Here is a 25,452-nt window from a genome sequence, read left to right on the forward strand (position 1 = left end):
CTACCATAGTTTTGAGTTTTTCCTTGCCACAAACTAAGCAGCAAACATATTGGGAATCATTTCATATGCTACCATAGTTTAGATATTGTGTTTGGTGGAGTTTTAGTTTTTGTCCCGTCTATCTTGTTTTGTTGTTCTCTTTTTCTTATTATCTATATATTTTGGGTTGGTTAGCTTGCTGCTACCAACTTCTTTTGCTTAAAAAAAAAGCCTTATAAATGGCAAGGCACAAAAGTCTATCATATAAAAGCATTATAAACCAATAATCTTTACTTGGCATAAATAATCAAAATAGAAAAGACAATGTTGTATAGCAAGCATGTGAAAATGGAATAAAAAAATTAGATCTAGTATATACCTTTTTTTAGCCATGACTACACCTTGTTTTGTATTATATTTAGCTTTTGCTTGTGCTACAAAAGTGTTTGATGTGAAATTGCACCAAGAAAAATGGTGTCACATTTAAGCTTTTGTTTGTGCTACAAAAGTGTTCAATTTAATTACATTCCTGTATAAACCTGCATGATCGATTTTTGAGCATGGAGTCACATTTAAGCATAAGAAAAATGAAAGAAAAAATTAAAAAATAAATAAATCAAAGGAGTCATTTATCAAGCAGTGAATGTGATAAAAAATATCAAAAAATATAATAAAATCAAAGGAGTCCTTCATTAAGCAGTTAACATAACGGAAAGGCTATATATACCCATTAAATTAAACGGCAGAAATAATCCTCCTCCTTCGATTTGCAGGGATGAACAGTGGTCAAAGGGAGATGAGTCGTTATTGACGAACAAAAAGAGTGAAGCGGATAAGGAAAAAAAAGCATCATTCAAACACAATGTTTTTTTTTTTTTGAATAGGCAAATATTATTAAGCTATCTCTCAATAACAATAGGTACAGGAGAAGCAAAGAACAAAAATTCAAACACAATGTGTGATCGTCATTTTGGAAAAGAGTTTTCGAAAAAGGAAGCAATGGCAAGTTCTCGATCCTTGCTGCAAAACAACTTATTGGCCGTTGATGTTAGAGCATCACCGGTGAGCAGCCCATTGCGCGAGTAATCTCTTAGTGCACATACAGTTATTGCACTATTGAAAGTTGCAATTTTTTAAAGTATTCATTAATGCATTCACTATGTGTGTTGCAATGTAGGAAACTTGAACAAAAGAGTATGATGCAAACATACCAATTATACTCTTTTCCTTCATAGTAAGGGTAAACTCCAGATGCTAGCTTTTATAACTCAATTTCTGTGAAAGGCAAAATCAAAATTACAGTAGCAACAATAAAAAAACATTGCAGTAGAAGGAATAAAAACTATTGGAGAAATCAAACACACAAAAGAATAGAAAAAAAGAAAGGCAGGAATCATATGATTTCACACTTCATCAACACAAAATCAAATAGTAATCGCAATAGCAAAATGAAAGCCATTAACAATGGAGAATTCCAATTATATAACACTCACACCAAAAGTATTCTTCTGTTATGTTTTTCATGAATGCACTTTCACTATTCCTTGTCTTTTGCAATAATCATTATGTCGTCCGAAATTTCCCAAACCAACGGAATCCACATTAGCAGAATGTAATGAAGCTAAGGTTTTCGCAGTGTCACGATAAACCGCCCTCCTACTTTCTGGCGCCATACCCGAACACATTCATTTAACAAAATTCATCAACAAAACAATTAACAATCATGGTTTTAAGTTGCAGCCATAATTGCAGCTGCAAACTAAAGGTTTGCAGCATAACCGTAGCTAAAAACCACAATTTAAAACCATGATGACAATCCAATCTAGCAATCGGTAATTTTAGTTGAGAAAACTAAAGAAGACATGTAAAGAGATCATGCTGGTAATTTGGGATCAATAAATACTCCATGATATAAAATTTCTAACTCAACATGAAAACACAATAAGAAGGATTGAGTATCTGTATTTATACGATCAATCAATCAAATAAACAAATCAAAATTTCCCAAATCAAAATTTTCCAGAAAACTAAAACCTAGAAAAATTATAGATTTAAAAAAATTGTACCTTTCTGTGGTGGTGGCGAAGACTGACTTTTCCGGCGATTTTGATAGAGAAAAGGGAGAAGGAGATAGAGAAATTTTTTGTGGTGGTGGCAGAGACTGACTTTTCCGACGATTTTGATTTGATACGGCCGAGCAGAGAGAGAGAGGTGGTGTGGTCGAGCAAAGAGGCGTAATGTGGCGTTGCAATGTGAAGTATACGATTATTTGGGGATGAAGATAGTGTAAGACGAAGGATGGCGAGAGGGAGGTGATTTGAGAAAGGATGATAACGACACCACTGTGAGGAGTGAGACGGCTAGGGTTTTTGTAAACTTCTTGAGTCAAATTGAAAGAACAAATTCAAAGTAAAGGACTTTTATTTTAGCATTAAATTTTGCACCGAGAATAAGGGAGAAAAGACTGGACTTTTAATAAGGAGCAAATGAAATAATGACATTAATGGTTAAATGAAGATTGGACTTTTAATAAGGAGAGAGTAGAGTTGCTGAGAGGCCAGCATTTGTGAAGAAAGAGAAAGAGAAAGAGGCCAACATTAAATGTGAGGAATGAGGTTGAATGTGGAGAGGAGAGAGAAAGGGAAATATGTCTGGCTTATTACATATTATAGATACAATCTTGAGTTTATATAATATTTTGAGTGAAGATGTATTTTTTTATCAAATCTTTATTGTAAGTAGATTTTTGCAAAAAATATCTTTAAATCTTGTAAAATTAATACAATCTAAAGTTATTTATTTTTTTTCAAAATAATCTCTTGAAATTTCAATCTAATCAGTTGGTATTCAATTGAGATTTCTTACTACTTTTAAAATTTTTATTGATATTCAAAAGTCTATTGATTATTTATTGATTCTTTTTTTAAAAAAAAACTAAAAAGATTTATTGATTCATTTAAAATTTTCCAAATATACAAAAGTTTCCTAATATATAAAGTATTATGAAATCTCTTTAGCAAAAAAAAAATTATGAAATCTTGATTGTAAAAAGTCTTTTAAAAAAAATCTCTCAAAATTCATTCAAATCATGTGTTAAAATTCTTGATTGTAAAAAAGTTTTTAAAACCTCACAGAATCAATATAGTCCAACAAAATCTCATAAAATCATCAAAAAAAAAATTTGTCAAAATTGTCTCATGAAATCTCAATCCAATACACCACACTAAAATTGAGACATCAATCAAATTAAATAATCTTACTTCATCTATTACCATTATCACTTTACAAACACATCAACAACAGCACACGCAAGACACAGCCAATCACTAAGCACCCAAAACCCTTTTCACTTAGTTTGGTACTCTAAATTTAAAAGAAAATAGAGCTTTGGTACTCTAAATTCAAGTCACAACAAACCCAATATATCACAACAAAATATTCAAATTCGTACCACTAAAATTTACAACTACATTTATAATAATCTATAGGTTTAAATATGATATTAGTCCCTACCCTGCAACTATAACGGTTTTTGTTCTAGTCCTTGTAAGTTTTTTGTTTGGATTCAGTCCGCAAATTCAAAAACAGTTACTTTTAGTCCTAAAATCACCTTATTGGACTAGTGTCATGATTATATCGAGTCACTATAACGTCAAGACTAAAAGCAATCGTTTTTGAATTTGCAGGACTGAATCCAAACAAAAAAACTTCATATTTGCATAACTAAAACTATATTTAAACCTAATCTATAATACATTTCTACCTATACAGAGTGTGAAAAAACCATGAAACCAACTCTATACTAATATTCTAATAACATATAGTGAAAGAACCTAAATTTAACTATAAACTTAAAATTTTCATAATAATATTAATTAATGTACATTTAGTTATAATATTTATCACAAAGGTACATGTATAGTGACAAAAAGTAGAGAAATTTGAAACATACTTAACAGTAGAGAAATCTTTGATAGTTCGAATTGGATTTTTAGAGTTACAAACATTGAAATGAGCTTTAGAAAGTGCCATTTCGATGTTATCGGAAAGACCTTTAGGTTGCGAAGCCATTTCTTTCCACTTGTTCTTCATGAACGAAGCAAGTTCTTCATTCTCCGGGCACCGAACTCGAGTCTGGTTTTCCATTCCGGTAAGGTTCGATTTTCTTGCGGAAATTGTTAGGGTTTTGGTGAAAAGGGGTCAAATGCGTGAAGTGATTGCAGTTGCAGAAGAAACCATGCCGCGTTTGGGTTTTAGTTTTTTAATCGAGAAATTGTTACATGGTGAATTGAAGTCATATGTTTTCTCTCCCAACCCCCTCAATTCTTTTCTAACACCTGAATTTCCGTTTTTGTCCTTGGGGTACTGCGGTTTATACGAACCGAAATAATATGACATGCTGATAAATTTCGGTAACCACTTACCGAAATCTGGGACATTTCGGTTCGCATGTACCGAAACAATTATTTCGGTAAACTGCTACCGAAAATGGCCTAACTTCAGCGACCAACGTACCGAAATCTATGACATTTCGGTTCGTAGGTACCGAACAAGCTGACGTTCGTTTTCTGTGTACCGAAAACGCTAATGTTCGGTTCGCAGTTACCGAAATGGTCTAATATTTGGCTTCGGTGAATATAAACCGAAGTTTTTTGGCAAAAATGTTTCAAACCGCAAGAGGCAAAATTGGATTTTTGGGGGTATAGAAGAAATGAGGGGGGTCGGGAGAGAAAACATCTTGAAGTCACGTGTTACATCACATTTCATAAAATGGGCTTGGGCTTTCGTTTAAACACCGGGAATGTTTTACTTCCGACACCTTGCGTGTTTCTTTTCTACCCCATGGGTTTCCATTTTTGTCATTGGATAAATATTTCAGTTTTTTTTCCGAATTTGAACTAAAAAAACTTTGGAAAACTTTTTAAAATGTGTTCCGAAGTTTTTATACAAGGGCAAAAATGGAAAAAATGGAGGGTAGAAAAGAAACACAAGGGGTGGGAAGAGAAAAATTCGAACCACGGGCCCTAAGGTAAATTTCGTAAACTATGGTCCAATAATTTTATTTTATTTACGGTAAAATATAAGAGATTTTCTTTTGTCACCCTAGTAGTTTCTCGCGCGCCCTATACCTTTCCTATATTATCATTCCTCAAATAAAAATAAGAAATTTTTGTAAATTGTTGTTCGTTACTTAAGTAGCGGACGTTATAAACGTAAGATGTTTTTTGGGGTGTCCAATATCTAAGTAACAAACAAGGGTATTTTGATAAGTTCGTAAGGTGCACGAGAAATGAGGTAGGATGGTAAAAATAAATCTCAAAAAATAAAATATTATTGAACCAGATAATATTATTCGATTGTTTCACTGAATAATTGTGATTTGATTTTAGGGGAAAACATACATGATACAGAAAATCATGTGATGACCTAAGCACATAAGTTTATTGGCCGAGTGGCGTATTGATCATGGACGTGATGTTCTAGTGACTTAGAACATCCATGCGGTGCACGAGTCTAATTAGCGGTAAGATATGTAATTATAAATTACGATATAATAATTGTAATAATATAAGGTATATGAAAAATTTTTAGTAACATTAATTAAACGATAGTTCAATAATAATTTTGGATAAATATTCATACAAAGGAAGGTATATTACGGAAGATTTCCTTACAGACCACATTCGAAGTCTTAGTCGTATCTTCGTTGTCATCGTCGATGATCAATATTTTTAATCCTTCTCTAGAAGTAACTCTTGAAATCGTAACATACAACTGACCATGTGAAAACACTGGCGACGGAAGATATATCTCAACATGCTTTAAAAATTGTCTCTAGCTCTTATTAATAGTAATCGCAAAAGAAATCATTAAAGGAAATTGTAACAACCCAACTCTGATTAATAATAACTACTGTTAATTAGAGAAGCCAATTGAGAGGTTTTACTGATTAATTAAGGATTTACCACTATTGAAGGATACAATTTTGAGTTGTAGAAATAAGAGGGGCAATGTAGACTTTTTAACCATTTAATATTGATGAGTAGTTAAAGGGAACAAAGTTGCAGAAAATCACAAGACTCCTTCCTTCTCATCTGTCCAGAACCGAACCACTCCCTCCATCACCACAAAAACTCCATTTTTCAATTTCTCCTAAATCCTTCAATTTCTCATCTGTCTTGCATGCACATTTTCTCTCAACCCATCACCGTTGGAACATGGTGGACACAAGTTTCAGCCCGGATTCTTTCTTCATCCTCTGTCAAGGTCAAAAACACCATTTAAGTGGGACAAGTTAATTCTCTTCCAAATGAAGCATGCATGCGTGAATTAAGGCTTGAATCCACCATTTTCAATCAATAGAAAGCTAAGGTAAGCATGAAATTTTGGGTCTTCCTTACTTTTGTTCCTTTGCAAATGAACCCTAGAATCCCTTTCTAAAGTGAAGCTTTATCTCCTAATTTCAGAGTTTTCCTTTACTCTTGAAGCTTGCATTTATTAATTTCGTCTTGGGTTTGAGTTTGCAAGTATTGGGTAAGAATCAGCATTCTCTTCTTTATTCATGAATTAAGGATTGTAAATGGAGGTTTAATCTGAACCTTTGAAAGTAATTGCAGCAACTAAGTTAAGGTTTGGAAGGATTAAGACGACTTGGGTGCTGATGGAAGCATTAAGCTCAGGAGTTGGAAGTAAAAGATTTGTTGGAAGGTAAGAAATTCTGCTTAATTTCGTATAAACCGTAACTCAGTTTTGAACGGTATTTACATGTCTGGAAAGCCGACGAAATTCCCGTCGTTTGGGCGTCAATCTCGTATAATTTTGACCAATATTGAAGTCGGGACACGCTTCTGAAGTTGAGGTTCTGATGATGTCAATTTCTGGTTTTGGACTGCGAGTTTTACGCGCACAACTACACGAACGGATACTTGAGAGCGTACGGAGCAGCTCGGTGACGCTGGAATCTCAGGTGGGTTTCTTTAAGTAGTCTTGGCAGAAGTTCCAAGAGTAGTAATTTATTTAATTGCAAAGTTAGTAACATTGATGACATAGTTAGAATTGTTATAAATTGAAATGCTTGAGTATATTACCTTTTCCCCCATGCTCAATTGTGTTTTGAATGTGTTTAATTAATCATAGATTCATGTGGTATAACTTAGGAGTCAATGGGCCTTGTTAAGGATGGATTTATGAACTTGATTTTCATGATAAATCCCATTTTACACAAATTGTCTTGACTTTGTGTAAAATGGGAAAATTCTGCTGTTTTAAGGCCGGATGACTTCCAACTCGTACGGTAATGGTTCTTGATTATTAAATATGTTCACACACCATTTCAACATCAATGTTTAGGGTGAAATAATGATAACTTAGAGGCTCATGACTTGTGCAAATTTACCCATAGATTAGACACATTAACATCATATTCTATTTTGGTTTATATTGTGGTGATCATTTGGAGTTGACTAAACTTTGTAACTGTTAATCTAACCATGAACTCCAAGTGCTTAGCACAATATAAGTAAATCCTAAATTGTCTAAATGTGTGTTAACGTGTATCAACGCATGAGAGCATAAGCTATTAGTTCCCCCGGGATGGGTTGCTAAGTTAAGAACATTAAGAATAAGAATAGTTGATCAAGTTAGTGATTAATCCCAAATCACAGTTCAGTATAGCTTTAAGCTATAAAGGACTTATGTATATTAGTGGAAATCCTTTAAGTTAAGTAATTAATGTGAGTAAGACCAACGTGGCATAGCTATGTCACAACGGGTAGTGGAGAACATCCTAAGTGGAGAACATCCTAAGAGGAGTGCATCCTTAGTGGACCTTTCGAGATATACTCACCTCGGAAGCTTCCTATAAAATGAATTAAGATAACTATTGTGTGTTACATCTTTAGTTTCTATTAAGAAAATTATTATTATGTTTAAGCCATTCTTATGAATGTAATGAACTAACGATCGATTCCAAAAATGGTTCGTAAGGGATAGTTGCACCTAGATGGGTAGTGAGAAACCCATTGAGACGAAGTGACTGTCTCACCCCACTCCCTTTTGATACAGATAAACAGGTTGATGAGCAGAGAGCTATGGACCGGACGAAGTGAAGTGGCATTGGATGTTATTGTCATTGTTTATCTGAATATTCTATTAAGCTGTTGTATAAGTTAGCGTCATAGTATATTTGTATTGATTGGTTATTTATGGCTCTGATGTAAGTTTTAAGTTACATTATGACAGGAATGTTATCATTCAGTTTAGTCAATACTTGTATAATGACAAGGCTTTTATGTTTTATGGGTATATACAACGAGTTTAATTCAGTAATTTTAACGTATCTCGATCCTTTTATTTATGTCTCGGCTAATATTCTAGATAAATTAGTTGGGGTGTTATAGAAATTGTCTCCGTTGAAATTTAAAAAGAATTCTTACATCAGATGATGTCAGAGAAAATCTATGTATGAAAACCTAATCTCCAATATTACTTCCTGAAATAATTTTTCCTTCAAGAGCACGTTTTCTCAATCTTGTAATAATAAGTCTTGTTCCATTGCATAATCCTAATTTTTAATTCAAATTCCTTAATAGCATAACATGAACTCAAACTTTAAGTCTCAACTTGTGGTTTTGGAGTCCCGAGGTAGAAATCGTGTTAAAAAATTCTGGAGTATGAACATATCCACTGTTTAACCATCTACATTCTGTGCGAGTAGAGTATCATAACTCAAATATGTTTTTTCTTCACCAGGAATTAAGTCCAACATATAATTATTTATTGTGTCGACTATTGAATGTGTAGGAGCTAATATAGCTCTATTTTGAAAACACGTTATATCTTTCATGTGTAAAAGTTGGGGATATGTGCTTTCAACGATAGAAGCAAATGGATCGCCCGAATTTGGAATCAATAAATCTATGAAATGTCAGGTTCTAAATCATCGTCGTTTTAAGATAAAGAAATGTAAATTTTTTCGAAAAATAAAACACTAAGAAAATGTATGATTTGAGGATTTGCTAGATTACTAATTATTGGTTTTTAATTGTTTAAACTGTGCAAAGTCAATGGTGCTTAATTGTTGTATGAAATCTTTAATTGTTTAAAATGTATGAAATTGTTGTTTAAAATGTGCAATAATTGTTTAATTGTTGTATGAAATCTTTCCTATGAAAATCAATGGTGCTTATCAATTATTGCACATAATTTTAATCAAAATTGGTATATTTGCCATAGTGGTTGAAAATATTTTCTTGCATTGAAGGAGTGCGGGTTCGAATCCTAGTAAAGATAAAATTCTATTATTTTTAATAAAAATTGTTGGATAAAAGTGGAGGGAAAACAAATTAGGTTTAAGGTTTGCTTGTGTATATAAACTTAGCTGTAACTCTTGAAAGGTATATGAAAAAAGTTGAGTAACATTAAACGATAGTTCAACAATAATTTTGGATAAATATTCATACAAAGAAAATTATGTTATATTACGGAAGACTTCCTTATAGACCACATTCGAAGTCTTAGTCGTATTTTCACCGTCGTCATCGATGATCAATATTTTTAATCATTTTCTAGAAGTAACTCTTGAAATTGCAACATACAACTGACCATGTGAAAACACTGACGACGAAAGATATATCCCAACATGCTTTAAAGATTGTCTCTGACTCTTATTAATAGTCATTGCAAAAGAAATCATTATAGGAAATTGTTTCCGTTGAAATTTTAAAGGAATTCTCACGTAACATGGTGTTAGAGAAAATCTAGGTATGAAAACCTGATCACCACTATTACTTCCTAAAATAATTTTTCCTTCAAGAGCACGTTTTCTCAATATCGTAATAATAAGCCTTGTTCCATTGCATAATCCTAATTTTTTATTCAAATTCCTTAATAGCATAACTGGAACTCCAACTTTAAGTCTCAACTTGTGATTTAGAAGTCCCGACGTAGAAATCGTGTTCAAAAATTCGGGAGTATGAACATCATCCACTGTTTGACCGTCTACATTTTCTGTTAGTGGAGTATCATAACTCAAATATGTTTTTTCTTCATCAGAAATTAAATCCAACATGCAATCATTTATTGTGTCGACTATTGAATTTTTAGGAGCTAGTATAAATCTATTTTGGAAATACGTTATATCGTTCATGTTTTGTAAAAGTTGGGGATGGGTGCTTTCAACGATAGAAGCAAGAGGATCACCTGAATTTGGAATCAATAAATCTGATGGAATGTCAAGTTCTAAATCATCGTCGTTGTCATCTCCAATTTCTCCATCACCAACACTCAAAACTCATTCAGAAAACAATCTTCTTTGTTCAACGTCTGCACTCGAAGCACCACCGAGAAGCCTCATATTTTTACTCAATGTTAAAACTTCACAAAAATTCCAAAGAACCGAAAAATTAATAGTAGCAACCGAAGATATGACTCTCGAACTCCCCTATAGGTCCCTGCCACCACGTCAGCATGGCAACATATGTGACAAGACATGCTGACGTGACATGTGAGTCACTGTCCACAACATGTTACGAAACATTTCACCCTACACAATTGCTTATATTTTCCCCACTCATGAGATATTTTAAGAGGTCTTGTTAACAGGTTTTTCCTTGAAAATATTCGGATTGTCAAAAGCAAGAAGAAGCGAAGAGGAATCATTTTCAATCCAAAGGCGGTGTAACTAAATCATTTTCAATCCTTGGAACTATCCATTTGGTACATTTGTCTTTTATAATAACTAAAAAAAAATATTTTTTTATTTTTATTAATGAAATAGTGAATATTGAATATCATGTATGAAAAATTGTAAATAATCTTTTATATTATAAGTTTGTATACACAAGCAAACTCTAAACCCTAATTTGTTTTCCCTGTTTTCCCTCCATTTTATCTTGCAATTTTTATTAAAAAATAATACAATTTTGTCTTTACTAGGATTCAAACTCACACCCCTTCAATGCAAGACAATATTTCCAACCATTATGACAAGTATACCGATTGTGATTAAAATTATGTGCAATAATTGATAAGCACCATCAATTTTAAAAGTATATCATATCAAAATTATTGTTGACTCTATATTATTCATCACGAAATATTTGTATGTCTTTCCTGATCAATGATTTTTTTTCCACCGGATCATAAATTTAGAGAATAATTATCATGTGGGATTTGGAAAGTTATTATCACGTGTAATTTGGAAAGTTATTATCAAACTCAATTATGCTAAATCAATTTTTTTTGCAATACAACCAAACACAACCATAGTCATGTCACTAATCACATTCATTATTTTGTTTTTAATATTGCATATTTAATATTAACCGATGATCAATTGATATAATATGCACTAGCAGACCAATTGTGATTTAAATTATGTCCACAAAGTGTTAAGCTCCATCAACTTTCATAGGAAAGATTTCATACGACAATTAAGCACCATCAATTTTCATTGCACAATTTAAACAATAAAAAACCGATAATCTCTTATATTATAAGCTTGCTAACATAAGCTAACCCTAAACCAATTTTTCCCCCTCTCATTTTCTCTTTATTTTTATTGCAGCTTTATATTAAAAATATACAGATTTGTCATCGAACCTGCATCCCTTACTTACAATAAAACCTTTCAACCGCTAAAACATGTGCTTCAATTATGAAAGAATTTAGGAATCCTAATATGTTAACCCTGTTTTCAATAAATTTGAACGGCGAAATTAATCACAATTTTTATTTATTTATGGATGTCTACGTAAGTTTATGTTCTTGATTATGTCTTTAATTTTTTTTTAACCTTTAATTATCATCAATTTTTTAACCTTTAGTTATAAGCAATTTTTTTTAATAAGTAAACAAAACGATGGGGTTCCAAAATTATTTAAAAAATATATAAAATATAAAATAAGCACATAAATAAATATAGAATAATTAGTCCATGAAATTCCCTATACTACTCTTATTGAAAATGCTCTTAGAATTTTTGTATTTTATTTTTTATTGTTACATATTACATCTAATTAGACTCATGCACCGCATGGGTCAAAGTTCTAGTTAGAAATAATTTTCTCTAAAATATAATGGTCCACAAATAATTTTTTTATTCATAAAATTTATAATTTATTGATTTAAAAGGAAAATGTTTCAAAACACTTCAAATAATAGTCCACAAATAGTTTTTATGATTCATAAAAATTATAATTTATTGATTTGAAAAGAAAATGTTTCAAAACACTTCAAATCGCTTTTGATTTTGTTAAACATGGCTTTAATGTTTTATACTCCAAACTCACGATGACAAACTGCAACCGAACTCTAAAGTATCAAAATCTTCTTTTCCTGAGAACAGAGGGTTAATACCAAATAAACAAAAAACAAGTCTAACAGAGCCCTTCTTCAAAAAAAAGTCTAACAGAGCCCAGTTTAACAGAAGTTAACAAACTTGACTAGTGACTAAGATGAACAAAGAAGGAGACGATTGATCAATCATTATGAACGAAGCGTTTTCAATAACCATTTCTTTCTCAAATTAGCAGGAAACGCCAAAAACATCCTAGCTCTTTTTTCGTCTTCCAAAAAATCAATTGCGTCTAATATCAGATCGTCATCCAAGTCCGGTATAGCCTGAAGCACGGTCATAACATTACCTACAGAAAAATTATCTTCTTTCTTTGTTTTCTTCGTTAACGATGTAACTGCAACTGCCATATTTTTTAAGGCAACTGACATGCCTTCATTGTAGTTGTTTCTTGCCTTCTTAGGCTCATTCAAAGTTGGAGGCAATTTGGTTTGATGTCTTTTTTTCTGACCAGAAACATTTTTTCCAACACATGGAAGCAATGGTTCCTTATCTGCTTTTTTCAGAGGCTGAATTTTTCTAGTAGAGTTTCTTTCACCACCTTCACCTCTGGTAGAGTTCTTTTCACCGCCTTCATTATCTGCACTAGGGAGAGGCCGAGCTCCTTCGGTAAAATTATTTTCACCGCCTATAAACAATGCAGCATTCTGGAGAGGCTGAGTAATAGTATCTCTGGTAAAATTATTTTCACCACCTAGATTCAATGCAGCATTATGTAGAGGCTGAATAATGGTATCTCTGGTAAAATTATTTTCACTGCCTATGTGCAATGCTGCGTTTGGGACAGGCTGAATAATGGTATTTCTGGTAAAAGTATTTTCACCGCCTATATCAAATATTGTGTTGACAGACTGAGTATCTCTGGTAAAATTACTTTCACCACCTAGATGGAAATCTGCATTGAGAGGCTGAGTATATCTGGTAAAACTATTTTCACCACCTAGATTCAAAGCTGCATTAGGGTTAGGGAGAGGCTGATTATACCTGGTAAAACTATTTTCACCACGTAGATTGAAAGCTGCGTTAGGGTTAGGGAGAGGCTGAATATCTCTTGTAAAATTATTTTCACCATCAATATGTAATGCTGCATTAGGGTTAGTGTCTTTAGTAAAGGCATTTTCGCCACCTACATGCAATGCTGAATTGGGGATAGAGAGAGGCTGAGCATCTTCGGTAAAATTATTTTCACCACCTATATGCAATGATGCATTAGGGTCTGGGACAGAGTTCTTGCCATCAAAAGATTTGCTTTCAAGATTCGGCTTGCAACCCGCAGTAGCTTCGTCGCGACATACAATGCACATGCCGGAATAAAAAGGCATGCTTTTAATTCTGTACAGTCGGAACTTGTGATTTTCCTGCAATTATGAGTAGGAGACTGAATTAGAAAATAGAAATAACCAAAATGAAGCAAAAACAGCCGAGAACACTTCATACCCTGATGCATTTTTGCCAAACTTTGTCGTCAGCCACAACCTTGTGTTCCCTCTTATCCCAACTGAAACCTTCTTTGCCAAGGAGGACATTTATAGAGTCGTAATGCCTCCTCAGGACAGTGAAACGGTTTTTCAACACAACCTTACCATAATGACATCCAAATCTATCGTTAAATGACTCTGCCATGTCTCCCCATGATTGCCTCGTGAACGTACGGCCAGCCTTGTTCCCTTTACGCACCTGGTCCAGCATAAGTTCAACAAAAACCCGGTCCATCATTGGAGACCAGTCGATTTTACTTTGACTGGGAGTAGGGGTAGTCTGTTTGTCCATTCCTTTACTGGTGCTAGTATGGTCATCCAGTTCTTTCAAAGCATTTTCTGAGTCAAAGTTAAAATCATTCAAACAAAACATTATGAAAGATGCCTACAGTATATGTACGAATTTGGCCAAGAAAGATAGCAAGGAATTTCACTCTATATAATAATGGGCCTGTTTGTTATAGATATTTTCAAAATAGATTCTTGTAGTGTTACATAATTTTGAGTAAAAAAAAATTACAAAGAATTTTTTTTTTAAAAGCTTCAAATGAAAATTTGGTTTGAACAGTTATTCTTAAAATGTTATTTTAGGTATTTGATCATTTCATTGAAACTTTTTTTAGATATCAAAATTTCGAAAAATTACTTAATTTTGAAGCTATTTCAAATAGATTTTCATAAAAATCATTTTTGAAATACAACTTTTTCAAAAAATTGTGATTTTAACTATGTTTTGATCTTCAATAATGTGTGTTTATTTTATATGATGTCAAAATTAGTGTTTGGATTTAGAAAAAACGAATATAAAAAAACTTGTAATATTTTGAAAAATGGTTTTAGAAAATCTATTTTAAAAAAGGGTCTTGCTAACGAGTGCCCCCGGGGCACTCTTTAAGCATTCTATTTAAAGAAACTTTTTATTCAAAAAGTTAAACACTACAATTTCCAATGCGTTGACTTTACGCATTCCGATAAAAATTCTATAAAAAGTTTACTATTTATGGGCTTAAAGAGTGCCCCGAGGAATCATATCCAAAGAAAAAATCCATTTTTTTAAAGCCGAAACAAACAGACTCAATATTTAATGAACAATTCATTTGTTTTTACCTTCATATTCAAAACCAGCGTCAAAACATGAAAGGCTGTATCTCCCATCAGCAACTGCATGGCCATAAATTATGCATAAATCATTATAACATGGAGCAACTTTTTTTCTGAAAACATGGGCATCCGGGTGGGCCTGCACGCACAAAAACATTTTAATAGTATTATAAAGGTTCATTAGTGCTTTTGAAATACTTAACAACAGTGTGTAGCACCTTAATATACTCGTCCCATGTTTTATCATTTGCTGTGATCATGTTTAGTGTCCCATCCCATTGGAATCCATTTTGACTAACCATCGCTTTTATCTCATAGTATTGCTTCTTGAATCGTTTGTAACGGTTCTTCAACACTTCTAGATCATACTTGAACCCAAATTTGTTGTTAAATTGTTCCGTCATATCTGCCCAGGCTAATCTAGTAAACGTTTTTCCAGTTTTGTTGCCTTTATGAACATGGGACAGCAAAAGTTCGAGAAAATATTGGTCTTGAGATGGAGTCCAATTAGCCCTCGAGTTGTCCAAATTAACAGAAAAATCATCTTCGATTTCGTTACCTGTAACTCAAATAAATTAGTATATAAAGTAGAAAGCATGAAGATCTTGCCCTAATCTACGTCCACTTATACCCAGAGAAACACACACATCAGGAAAAATCATCCAAAGGAAACACGCCAGATATAATATGAGTACCACATTGTAAGACCACTTGTACATCAAAATCTAACCTTGCAAAAATTGATCCATTGCTGATACAAATGTCAAACAAACTAGAATGAAAGCTTGTCCTCAATGCATCCTTTCAGCCAACCTGACCATACAAAAATTCCAACTTAACAAAGAATATACAATGTACAATATTTCACACACACAATATGTTGCAGATATTATAGAAGTAATCTCCAGAGAGTTAAACGTTTCCATGCTACATCTCATTAATTTGTCTATTTAGTCTTTTAAGTTTAACTAAAAGGTAGAAGATATAGTATGTATATGTAACATCAAATTACTTTTACACAATACATAGATAAAAAAATAGTTGCCTTGCCAATGAGGGGCTCAACTTCTTCAAGGTTAGAGCATATAACAAGCCTCAAGAATCAATTATATCAGGAATCACACCAAAGAATTTTATACTATAACATAACATAAGGGTCTGTTTACAAGGTTAAAGTTTTGTTTGGATAAAAAACAACTTAATTACTTATATGATAAACAATTATCATATAAGTACTTATGTATAAACTATTTCTCTATAGTCAAACTGTTTTCATATAAATTAGAAGTTACACTTGAGATGTTAGTTTAGTGGTTAGAGTTTAGCCTTATAATCTCAAAGGTACCTAACTCAATTCCTCTTGGGAACAATTGTACGATGATCATTAATGTCTCTGATTAATACAAATTTTCTACTTCCCCAATTTTTTTTTTTTTAAATAAATATAAAGTATAAGTTGTTTCCATAAACTCTCTTAAATGGCCTCACAAGTGACTACATAAGTAGATAAGATCAATTAAGGGCCCGTTTGGATTAGGTTATTTTTGAGCTTATGTAAACAGCTTATGCAATATAAACTATGTTTTATGTTATTTTATAAGTTCACACTAGTGAAAATTGTATTTTAATAAGCTATTTGATCATAAATTGTCTTGACAAACTTATAATAATAAGGATTTAATTGATATGCACCGACGGTGAAAAATAATTTTACACTATCAACCAATACCAACCATGTTTTCCGCCACATCACCCCATTTCACCCCACTTTCTTGATATGACATGGCAAAATGATGGTTGTTTATTGGACGATGGTGTAAAACTATTTTACATTGTCGGTGCATATCAATTAAACTCTAATAATAATAATAAAAATTACATAAGCTCAAAAATAAGCTAATCCAAACGAGCCCTAAGTTAATCCAAACAAGCCCTAAGCCAAATTATAACAATGCTTACTCTACGTTGATTACTGGGAGCACACTTATATACTCCTTTGTGAAAATTTAAAATGTGCAATTATATGTATGAAATAAACTATTGTCCAAAATAATTTTGAAATTTAGAACACTTTAATATCTTATTTCTTGTTAATTAAGTCCATTTAAAATTAAAAACTATTTTGGGAGTATTTAAAATAAAATTATTTTGAGAATTCTATTATGGACAATTGTGTATTTACTCTATTAGTTAAATTCTTCAATTCATATTATTTTAGCATAACGATCCAAATATTTAAAGTTGAACAATTCTTTTGCGACAAATATAAATTTAGACACTTGTTCTTAACTTTCTAACAAATATTATAAACTTTATAATTATGTTAATTAAGTGTCTTGTCGCAATTAAATATTTGGATCAAGTTAGTATTAAACTATATATTTTATTTTATTCAATGATGCAATCTTGCATTTTTTATGCTAAAATTCTAAGTATGAATTAAAATGTATACGCCTCATTGTTGTTTATCACTTAAATATCATCAAAACAAGTTTATTGAAATTGAGGCTATTTTAAAACTATTATCATCCTTGTAACGAAATATTTATATAAATCACATTGATTTATAATTAGAGTCTCATATATGTTTTAATGGCTTATTCTTTATGCATGGATATTCTGAGATGATGTTATCAAATGGTATTCTCGCCAAATCATCAAAAGTCAATGACTCTAAAGACAAGGATGAATGTCACACTTTATGAGGTTAGTCACAGTTTTATCAAATTCTTTAACCTCTTGTGACCCATTACTTGTTATTGCATATATGAAGAAATTTATTTCTTCTTCTCTTGTTGTGCAATTATATAAATATAAAAGTGGAATTCTTTTCCAGAAAATTCTAAATAGAACTCTATAATGATTGTATATATATATTGTTTTCTTACTATAATACTCCATTTTCAATTTATATTTAAGTTATAGTGGGAGTATTTAAAACTTTATTCTAAGAGTTCTATTCTGGATAAAATACAAAACTATTTTACACACTTTTATTTTAACTAATAACTCTTGCTATCATATTCTTTCGTATATAAATTCTAAAGTCATATTTATGATGTGCTAATTTAAAATACTTTTAAGCATCTTTTCTATTACTTGAATATGACTAAAATTGAGTAAATTAAATAGATTGTTTATGCATGATATTATTTTATCATATTCTTTTTAAGCATAAACATTAATGATTTGTATAATTGTAATCTCACCTATCGTGGATACAATTATGCAAAGTATACTGACAACAATTATACCCTATCGGTGTGTTGTTGTTAATATAATATTCGTTATTACTCAATGTACTTTAATTTTATATACTTATATTTCAAATACTCTGTCACTATTAAAATGTTGTGACATAAAAACCGTACATTGAAATGTTATAGTTCTTACTTACTATCCTTAATACCCTTGAATGATATTACAATAAGTAAGAAATTTCACTAAATATATTATAGCGCATGTAGCTACTATCTTAATTTTGCAATCCAATATTATCCTAATTTTAATCAATGAATTATTTAAACTTTATTTAAAATAAAAAAAAATAAATAAAATAAAAAATTGGATTGCCATCTATCCCTAGATTTTGTTAAGTGGCGGACATAACTCTATCGGTGTGACGTCACTCAACACGATCTTCATGTGATAGAGAAATAGTTGAATATTTATTTAAAATATTTTCAAACTTTTAATTCAACTATCATTCTCTATCAAGTGGGAGAATACTCACTATGTATTGTGTGACGTAATGGACATACCCTATCGGTATGACATTGCTTAACATGATCATCCTTTCCTTGGTGTAAGAAAAAAAAAGCTCTGATACCAATTGAAAGAATTTACATATAATAACCTTAGATCAATAGATACAAGTTATAGCATATTATCATATTAGAGAATATATGGGAACGGTGTACCTGGAATGGCAGCAGATCAATCCTCATGTTAATTGAATCTGAGAGAGTGAGAGAGTTGAGACGGTGCTTCTACCTCTCACTGATGAATCCTTGTGCGTGTTGTGTTTCAGTGTGTCTAGCTTAATGGGATGGCTAGAATATATACTCATCAGTGGAGGCAGGGACCTCTCAATAGGCTGACTAGAAAGAACGGCCCAACCCATCACGGCCCGTTCACATTAAGCCTTATATTAAACATGACAAGTAATTGTATTTGATATTATACACTTTTAATTATATTTTAAATAAATAATTAAAGTAGATCCAAAATATTCAACAATCTCCCACTTGGATTACTTTAATTAGTCTTTAAAATATAACATAAGAATAGTGATAGAAGTATATCAAATGTTAATAATAAAACTTGTCTTTAAAATAGTATAAGAAACATAAGATTTAAACAGTGCAGAAATTGAATCCGATAGGGCAAACAAAATCAAGTGAGGAAATATCGGTGTAAGAAAAATATCTAACCATTTTAAATTCTTTGTCAAGTGAGGAAATTTCTACATGCAAATTAACTATAGCTAAGAAACAAATATATTTATTTGTTTCATAATTCTAGACATAAAACTACTGTAGAGACTTATATTGAGGATATTAATTATAGTCTTTTCTCATAAATTATTATATACTTCCATATCATTCTATATTTTTGTAAACTCATTTTGTAAAAGCAATATGTCAAAATCTCAAATGCTTAACAACTCTATCAACAAAAATTCTATTTATTTTATGTCATTATTTTAAATTGTACATTTGAGATATTCAATTTTTTTTTTCTATTTTCACTATATTTGACATATTTCAAACTATTGTTATTTTTTCAACACTTATGGAAGTTAATGACTATTTTCTCATATATCCTCAATAATAATAAAATGTAAGTCTCGTGTATTTCCGCTGTGTGTAACCAAACTATTTCTCAAATGTGTGTGTCTATAATTGTAGCATTTGAGTTTTATGAGTGAGTTATTAAACTTTTAATATATATAGTCTCATACCCTATTTTACAATACTAGAGACTTAATCTCACTCATATGATGATAAACCTTTTATATATGATCATCATACTCTTTATATGATAGCTACTTTATATATAAAAATTCTTTTGAGAATTTTATTTGTTATAAGGAGATTTATATTATAAATTGTTAAGTAAAAATTAGCAATCTCCTTAATTCTAAATGCAGAATATGTGGTTAACCATGAAATCCAACACTTTTAAAAATCTGCCATTGAAAAGTTTTGTATATATTGGATTTTATATTATTATTGAGTTACCACTTATGTTAGTAATTCTGCTATATTCATGTGCAAAAATGTGGTTGAGTTTGTGACACTCTAGTATTGAAATAAAATAAAATTATATAACCACATATATATAGAAAATTTTGCACTAACAAATAAGTATCCCACTGTTAAATATTACATATCATAATATTTGTATATTAGTGATCACTAATGAAAACACTAAAGAAAATTCCACTCATTCTTGTTTATATATGTGGGATCAGTGGGAGTGTGTACATAATATTATATACTATGAGCTCAAATAAAAATTTCACTCTTGTTCATATATGTGAGATCAATGAAAATATGTACACAATGATATAAACACAAAACTTAAAGTTATAATCTCACTCTTGCCATATACTTTTGCGCGCTAGATAAAATATGGCATAGCTTAAGAGACTTTAAATTTCAGTCTCATTCTACTATTCTGAGATATATATCAACTCTTTAATCTCGGTAAGCATCACAATTAGATGCTTAAGTCAATTTGTTGGAAAATGCACAATTATCTCTTAGCATGCAAATATATTGTGCTTCTCCTTTACCAACACTACACATTCTATAAGGTCATAAATAGTAAGTACTACGTATAATATCAATACTCCTATCGAGTATGATATTGTGTTCTTAAAGTACTTATGAATTGCATAATCATAATTTGTTCATTATTGACATTCTTGTGGCCACATTAATCCATATCTTATTTTCTTTAAACTAAATGGTTGTGTTAATCCAATTGGAGATTCTCCGGTCTCCTATTTCTTTATGAATTTTCATAGTCACAATTTTTTGCTAAAATTTGGATTAATTGAATGTCAAACGTTGTAGAACATTTAATGATTTTGACTAAAAGTAATTATTCTCTTAATAGGCTATCCCTATAAGTTAGTAATTACTTGACCTATGTGGATATTCTATGACTTTTATAAAATCAAAAAAAACTCATTGGCAGAACCACTAACGACAGACTTATATATATTTGATTAAGTCTTCTATATTTATTTAAAATATAATTAAAAGTGTATAATATCAAATACAATTACTTGTCATGTTTAATATAAGGCTTAATGTGAACGGGCCGTGATGGGTTGGGCCGTTAACCTGCTGACATGGAATATTTTTGACACGTGTCTTAATTGTATTGGCCAACCAAAATTATAAGAAAATTTAAGGAAAGGTCACGTGACTCTTTTTATGTTGGGATTAATTTTTTTTTTTTTACAAATTGTAAAAAACAACAATTAAAAGTCTTAATTTAACAATCAGATGTTAGTGCCTCTGTTGGTAGTCTTAAATCGCAATTTTGGTTAGAAAACTCTAACATCTGATTGCTAAAATTAAGGCTTTTTATTGTTGATTTTTACAAATTTTTTTAAAAAAATAAATAATTAACCCTAACAAAAAAAGAGTCACGTGACCTTTCCTTAAATTTTTTTTTTTTAAAAAAAAATAATAAATTTTGGTTGGCCAATATAATTAAGACACGTGTCAAAAGTATTCGATGTCAGCAGGTTTTTGGTCAAAATAGTCAGGGGGACCAAGAAATGCAAAAGGGGGAAAACGTGGGGGGCCAAAATCGCTCATTTGAAACTTGGGGGGCCAAAATCGCACAATTATAAAACGTGGGGGGCCAAAACTGCAATTTAGCCTTATATATATTATAACAAAAATACACTAAATATTCAAGCAAATATTATTAAATAAGAGACACAAAAACTAAAAATAAATTTGTAGGGTCACAAACTTTACCATAAAAAAGAAAAAACAAACCAAAACAAAAAAAGACTAAGAAAAAAAATGTAAACTAAACAATATACTAAAAAAATTGGGACTAATAAAGTCGGGATAAAATTTCACCAAATGAATATGTGAGGAGAAACTTCAAAAGACCGAAAGAGAAGTAAGTAGAAAAGCTATTTGGTGCCTTAAATTGCATATAAGGGAGTAAACGGCCGGTTACGTTATTTGATACGTAATTTTCAAAAAACGAGATCACGTGATAAAAAAAAGTATGTATGTACGCATGCCTCCAACTGTTATTGAAAATACAATAACGGAGACATAAAAAAATAAAAAGCAAAGTGACATATGACTGTAAAGTTGTCATTCATATAAAGAAAACCTAAGATCTTATAGGAGCACACAATGAAAATAAAATATGATGTATCCCTTCAAATTTATAAAATATTATAAGAGATCTATTACATTAAAATATAAACAAAACTATGATATAAATAAATAAAATCTAATATTTCTAAACAACTTTTTTTTTATATACATATACTAATATTAAACATGATCATATTTTAAATTAATTATGTTTTAATTATGTGTGATTAAACTTATCACAATTATTATTTTTCATTTATAAAATTATTTTAGTTATATATTTTAATCGAACTCGTGCAACGCACTATACCTGGAGTCAACTACTATTTGCATAAATATCAACTTCATATATATATATATATATATATATATATATATATATATATATATATATATATATATATATATATATATATATTTGGAGTAATACGATCAATCATACTCCTCTACATGAACAAACTTCTAAGTTCAGAAAGACATAAAAAAAGTATATTTTTCTTAGCATGTTTAGTTAAAAAAAAGTAACTTTTAAGTCCAATGATTTTTTTCTTTCCTTAAAAAAACACTAAGAAAATGATTAACATGTTTAGTTAATTAGTAAAAAATATTGAATTAGGATAAAGAAATGTAAATTTTTTCGAAAAATAAAACACTAAGAAAATGTATGATTTGATGATTTGCTAGATTACTAATTATCGGTTTTTAATTGTTTAAACTGTGCAATGTAATTTGATGGTGTTTAATTGTTGTATGAAATCTTTCCTATAAAAATCAATGGTGCTTATCAATTATTGCACATAATTTTAATCAAAATTGGTATATTTGCCATAGTGGTTGAAAATATTGTCTTGCATTGAAGGAGTCCGGGTTCGAATGCTAGAAAAGACAAAATTGTATTATTTTTAATAAAAATTGCTGGATAAAAGTGGAGGGAAAACAAATTAGGTTTAAGCTTTGCTTGTGTATATAAACTTAGCTGTAACTCTTGAAAGGTATATGAAAAAAGTTGAGTAACATTAAACGATAGTTCAACAATAATTTTGGATAAATATTTATACAAAGAAAATTATGTTATATTACGGAAGACTTCCTTATAGGCCACATTCGAAGTCTTAGTCGTATTTTCACCGTCGTCATCGATGATCAATATTTTTAATCCTTTTTTAGAAGTAACTCTTGAAATTGCAACATACAACTGACCATGTGAAAACACTGACGACGAAAGATATATCCCTACATGCTTTAAAGATTGTCTCTGACTCTTATTAATAGTCATCGCAAAAGAAATCATTATAGGAAATTGTTTCCGTTGAAATTTTAAAGGAATTCTCACGTAACATGGCGTTAGAGAAAATCTAGGTATGAAAACCTGATCACCAATATTACTTCCTGAAATAATTTTTCCTTCAAGAGCACGTTTTCCCAATATCGTAATAATAAGTCTTGTTCCATTGCATAATCCTAATTTTTTATTCAAATTCCTTAATAGCATAACTGGAACTCCAACTTTAAGTCTCAACTTGTGATTTGGAAGTCCCGACGTAGAAATCGTGTTCAAAAATTCGGGAGTATGAACATCATCCACTGTTTGACCGTCTACATTTTGTGTGAGTGAAGTATCATAACTCAAATATGTTTTTTCTTCATCAGAAATTAAATCCAACATGCAATCATTTATTGTGTCGACTATTGAATTTTTAGGAGCTAGTATAACTCTATTTTGGAAATACGTTATATCGTTCATGTTTTGTAAAAGTTGGGGATGGGTGCTTTCAACGATAGAAGTAAGAGGATCACCTGAATTTGGAATCAATAAATCTGATGGAATGTCAAGTTCTAAATCATCTTCGTTGTCATCTCCAATTTCTCCATCGCCAACACTCAAAACCCATTCAGAAAACAATCTTCTTTGTTCAATGTCTGCACTTGAAGCACCACCGAGAAGCCTCGTGTTTTTACTCAATGTTAAAACTTCACAAAAATTCCAAAGAACCGAAGAATTAATAGTAGCATGAATAACTTCTTGCCTTGTACCTTTGGGTATTACTTGTAGAATTTGTCTAAAATCTCCGCCAAAAACAACAATTTTTCAACCGAAGGGAATGTGTTTATTTTTTTCATCAACAGAGTTGAGAATATTGTTTAAAGTTCGATCAACAGCTTCAAAACAGTGTTTGTGCATCATTGGTGCTTCATCCCATATAATGAGCTTTGCTTTTTTATTAATAGCGCCAAAGGGCTTTTAGGAACTATGGTACATGTTGAAAACTCGTCAACATTTAGAGGACTACAAAATCTTGAATGTGTTGTTCTACCGCCAGGTATAAGCAATGCAGCGATCCCACTTGTGGCAGCTGTTAAAACTATCTCACCTTTTGAGCGTAATGCGGCTGACATGGCCCTCCAGATAAATGTGTTCCCTGTACCGCCATAACCATAAAGAAAAAAGACCCCATGTTTGTTTTCGTTAACTCTTGTCATGATTATGTCATATACTTTATGTTACTCTGAAGTCATAGTTGACATTAATCTAACATGTTCCTCAGCTAATGATTGTCTGTTATAATTCAATTTGTCGTGTATTAAACTATTTTGCATATCATGAACTAATGATGTGTCTGCTCTAGGCATTGGAGAATGATCTTTTAAACTATTCCCACAACTACGTGACATCATCTCAATATCTGCTAGTGCATATTGTATCAATTGATCATCGGTTAATATTAAATCTGCAATGTTAAAATCAAAATAATGAATGTGATTAGTGACATGACTATGGTTGTGTTTGGTTGTATTGCAAAAAAAAAATGATTTAGCAGAATTGAGTTTGATAGATTCGATTTTGGTTAAAAGTGAGTTAAACAAAATTGATTTATGTTTGGATACATTAACGTAAAAATAAAGGGTATTTATAAAAAATATCAAAAAAATTTCCATTTTTTTTGACAAAGTTCTTTTTCCATTTTTAAAAAACTACAATTTAATAAACTGCATAATAAATAATTTAAAAAGTGATATAAGCAAGGTTACATGAGACATTGAAATGTGAAAGATGTTTTTTTTTTAATAGATTTCAATATTGTTGAAGGTGTTATAGTATGAGAATATATATATATAACTTTCCAAATCACACGTGATAATAACTTTCCAAATCTCACATGATAATTATTCTCTA

The 25,452-nt window shown here is 30.9% G+C and overlaps 1 protein-coding gene and 2 long non-coding RNA genes across 5 annotated transcripts; 1 reads left to right on the forward strand and 2 right to left on the reverse strand.

Moving 5' to 3' along the window:
- Positions 1 to 360: 360 nt before the first annotated feature.
- LOC123902544 lies at positions 361 to 2,133 on the reverse strand. Its single transcript, XR_006807650.1, has 3 exons — positions 2,046 to 2,133; positions 1,191 to 1,254; positions 361 to 518 (listed from the first exon to the last, which is right to left on the reverse strand). It is a non-coding gene; the product is annotated as an uncharacterized LOC123902544 (long non-coding RNA).
- A 3,639-nt stretch (positions 2,134 to 5,772) lies between these two features.
- On the forward strand, positions 5,773 to 8,304 carry LOC123902543. Of its 3 annotated transcripts, none has more exons than XR_006807648.1 (5): positions 5,773 to 6,351; positions 6,447 to 6,513; positions 6,597 to 6,687; positions 6,728 to 6,946; positions 8,044 to 8,304. It is a non-coding gene; the product is annotated as an uncharacterized LOC123902543 (long non-coding RNA). The 3 variants fall into 3 exon arrangements; XR_006807647.1 differs by having other exon boundaries at positions 5,823 to 6,351; positions 6,757 to 6,946; XR_006807649.1 differs by lacking the exon at positions 6,447 to 6,513 and having other exon boundaries at positions 5,847 to 6,351; positions 6,757 to 6,946.
- A 3,939-nt stretch (positions 8,305 to 12,243) lies between these two features.
- Positions 12,244 to 15,686, reverse strand: LOC123922033. The gene is made up of 5 exons (XM_045974778.1): positions 15,609 to 15,686; positions 15,132 to 15,472; positions 14,920 to 15,052; positions 13,772 to 14,151; positions 12,244 to 13,692 (listed from the first exon to the last, which is right to left on the reverse strand). The coding sequence occupies exons 2-5, from the start codon at positions 15,315 to 15,317 to the stop codon at positions 12,466 to 12,468; spliced, it is 1,926 nt and encodes a 641-aa protein (XP_045830734.1). The 5' UTR covers positions 15,318 to 15,472; positions 15,609 to 15,686; the 3' UTR covers positions 12,244 to 12,465.
- Positions 15,687 to 25,452: the final 9,766 nt, after the last annotated feature.

This window comes from Trifolium pratense, linkage group LG1 (genome assembly GCF_020283565.1).
Source record: "Trifolium pratense cultivar HEN17-A07 linkage group LG1, ARS_RC_1.1, whole genome shotgun sequence".
NCBI lineage: Eukaryota > Viridiplantae > Streptophyta > Magnoliopsida > Fabales > Fabaceae > Trifolium > Trifolium pratense.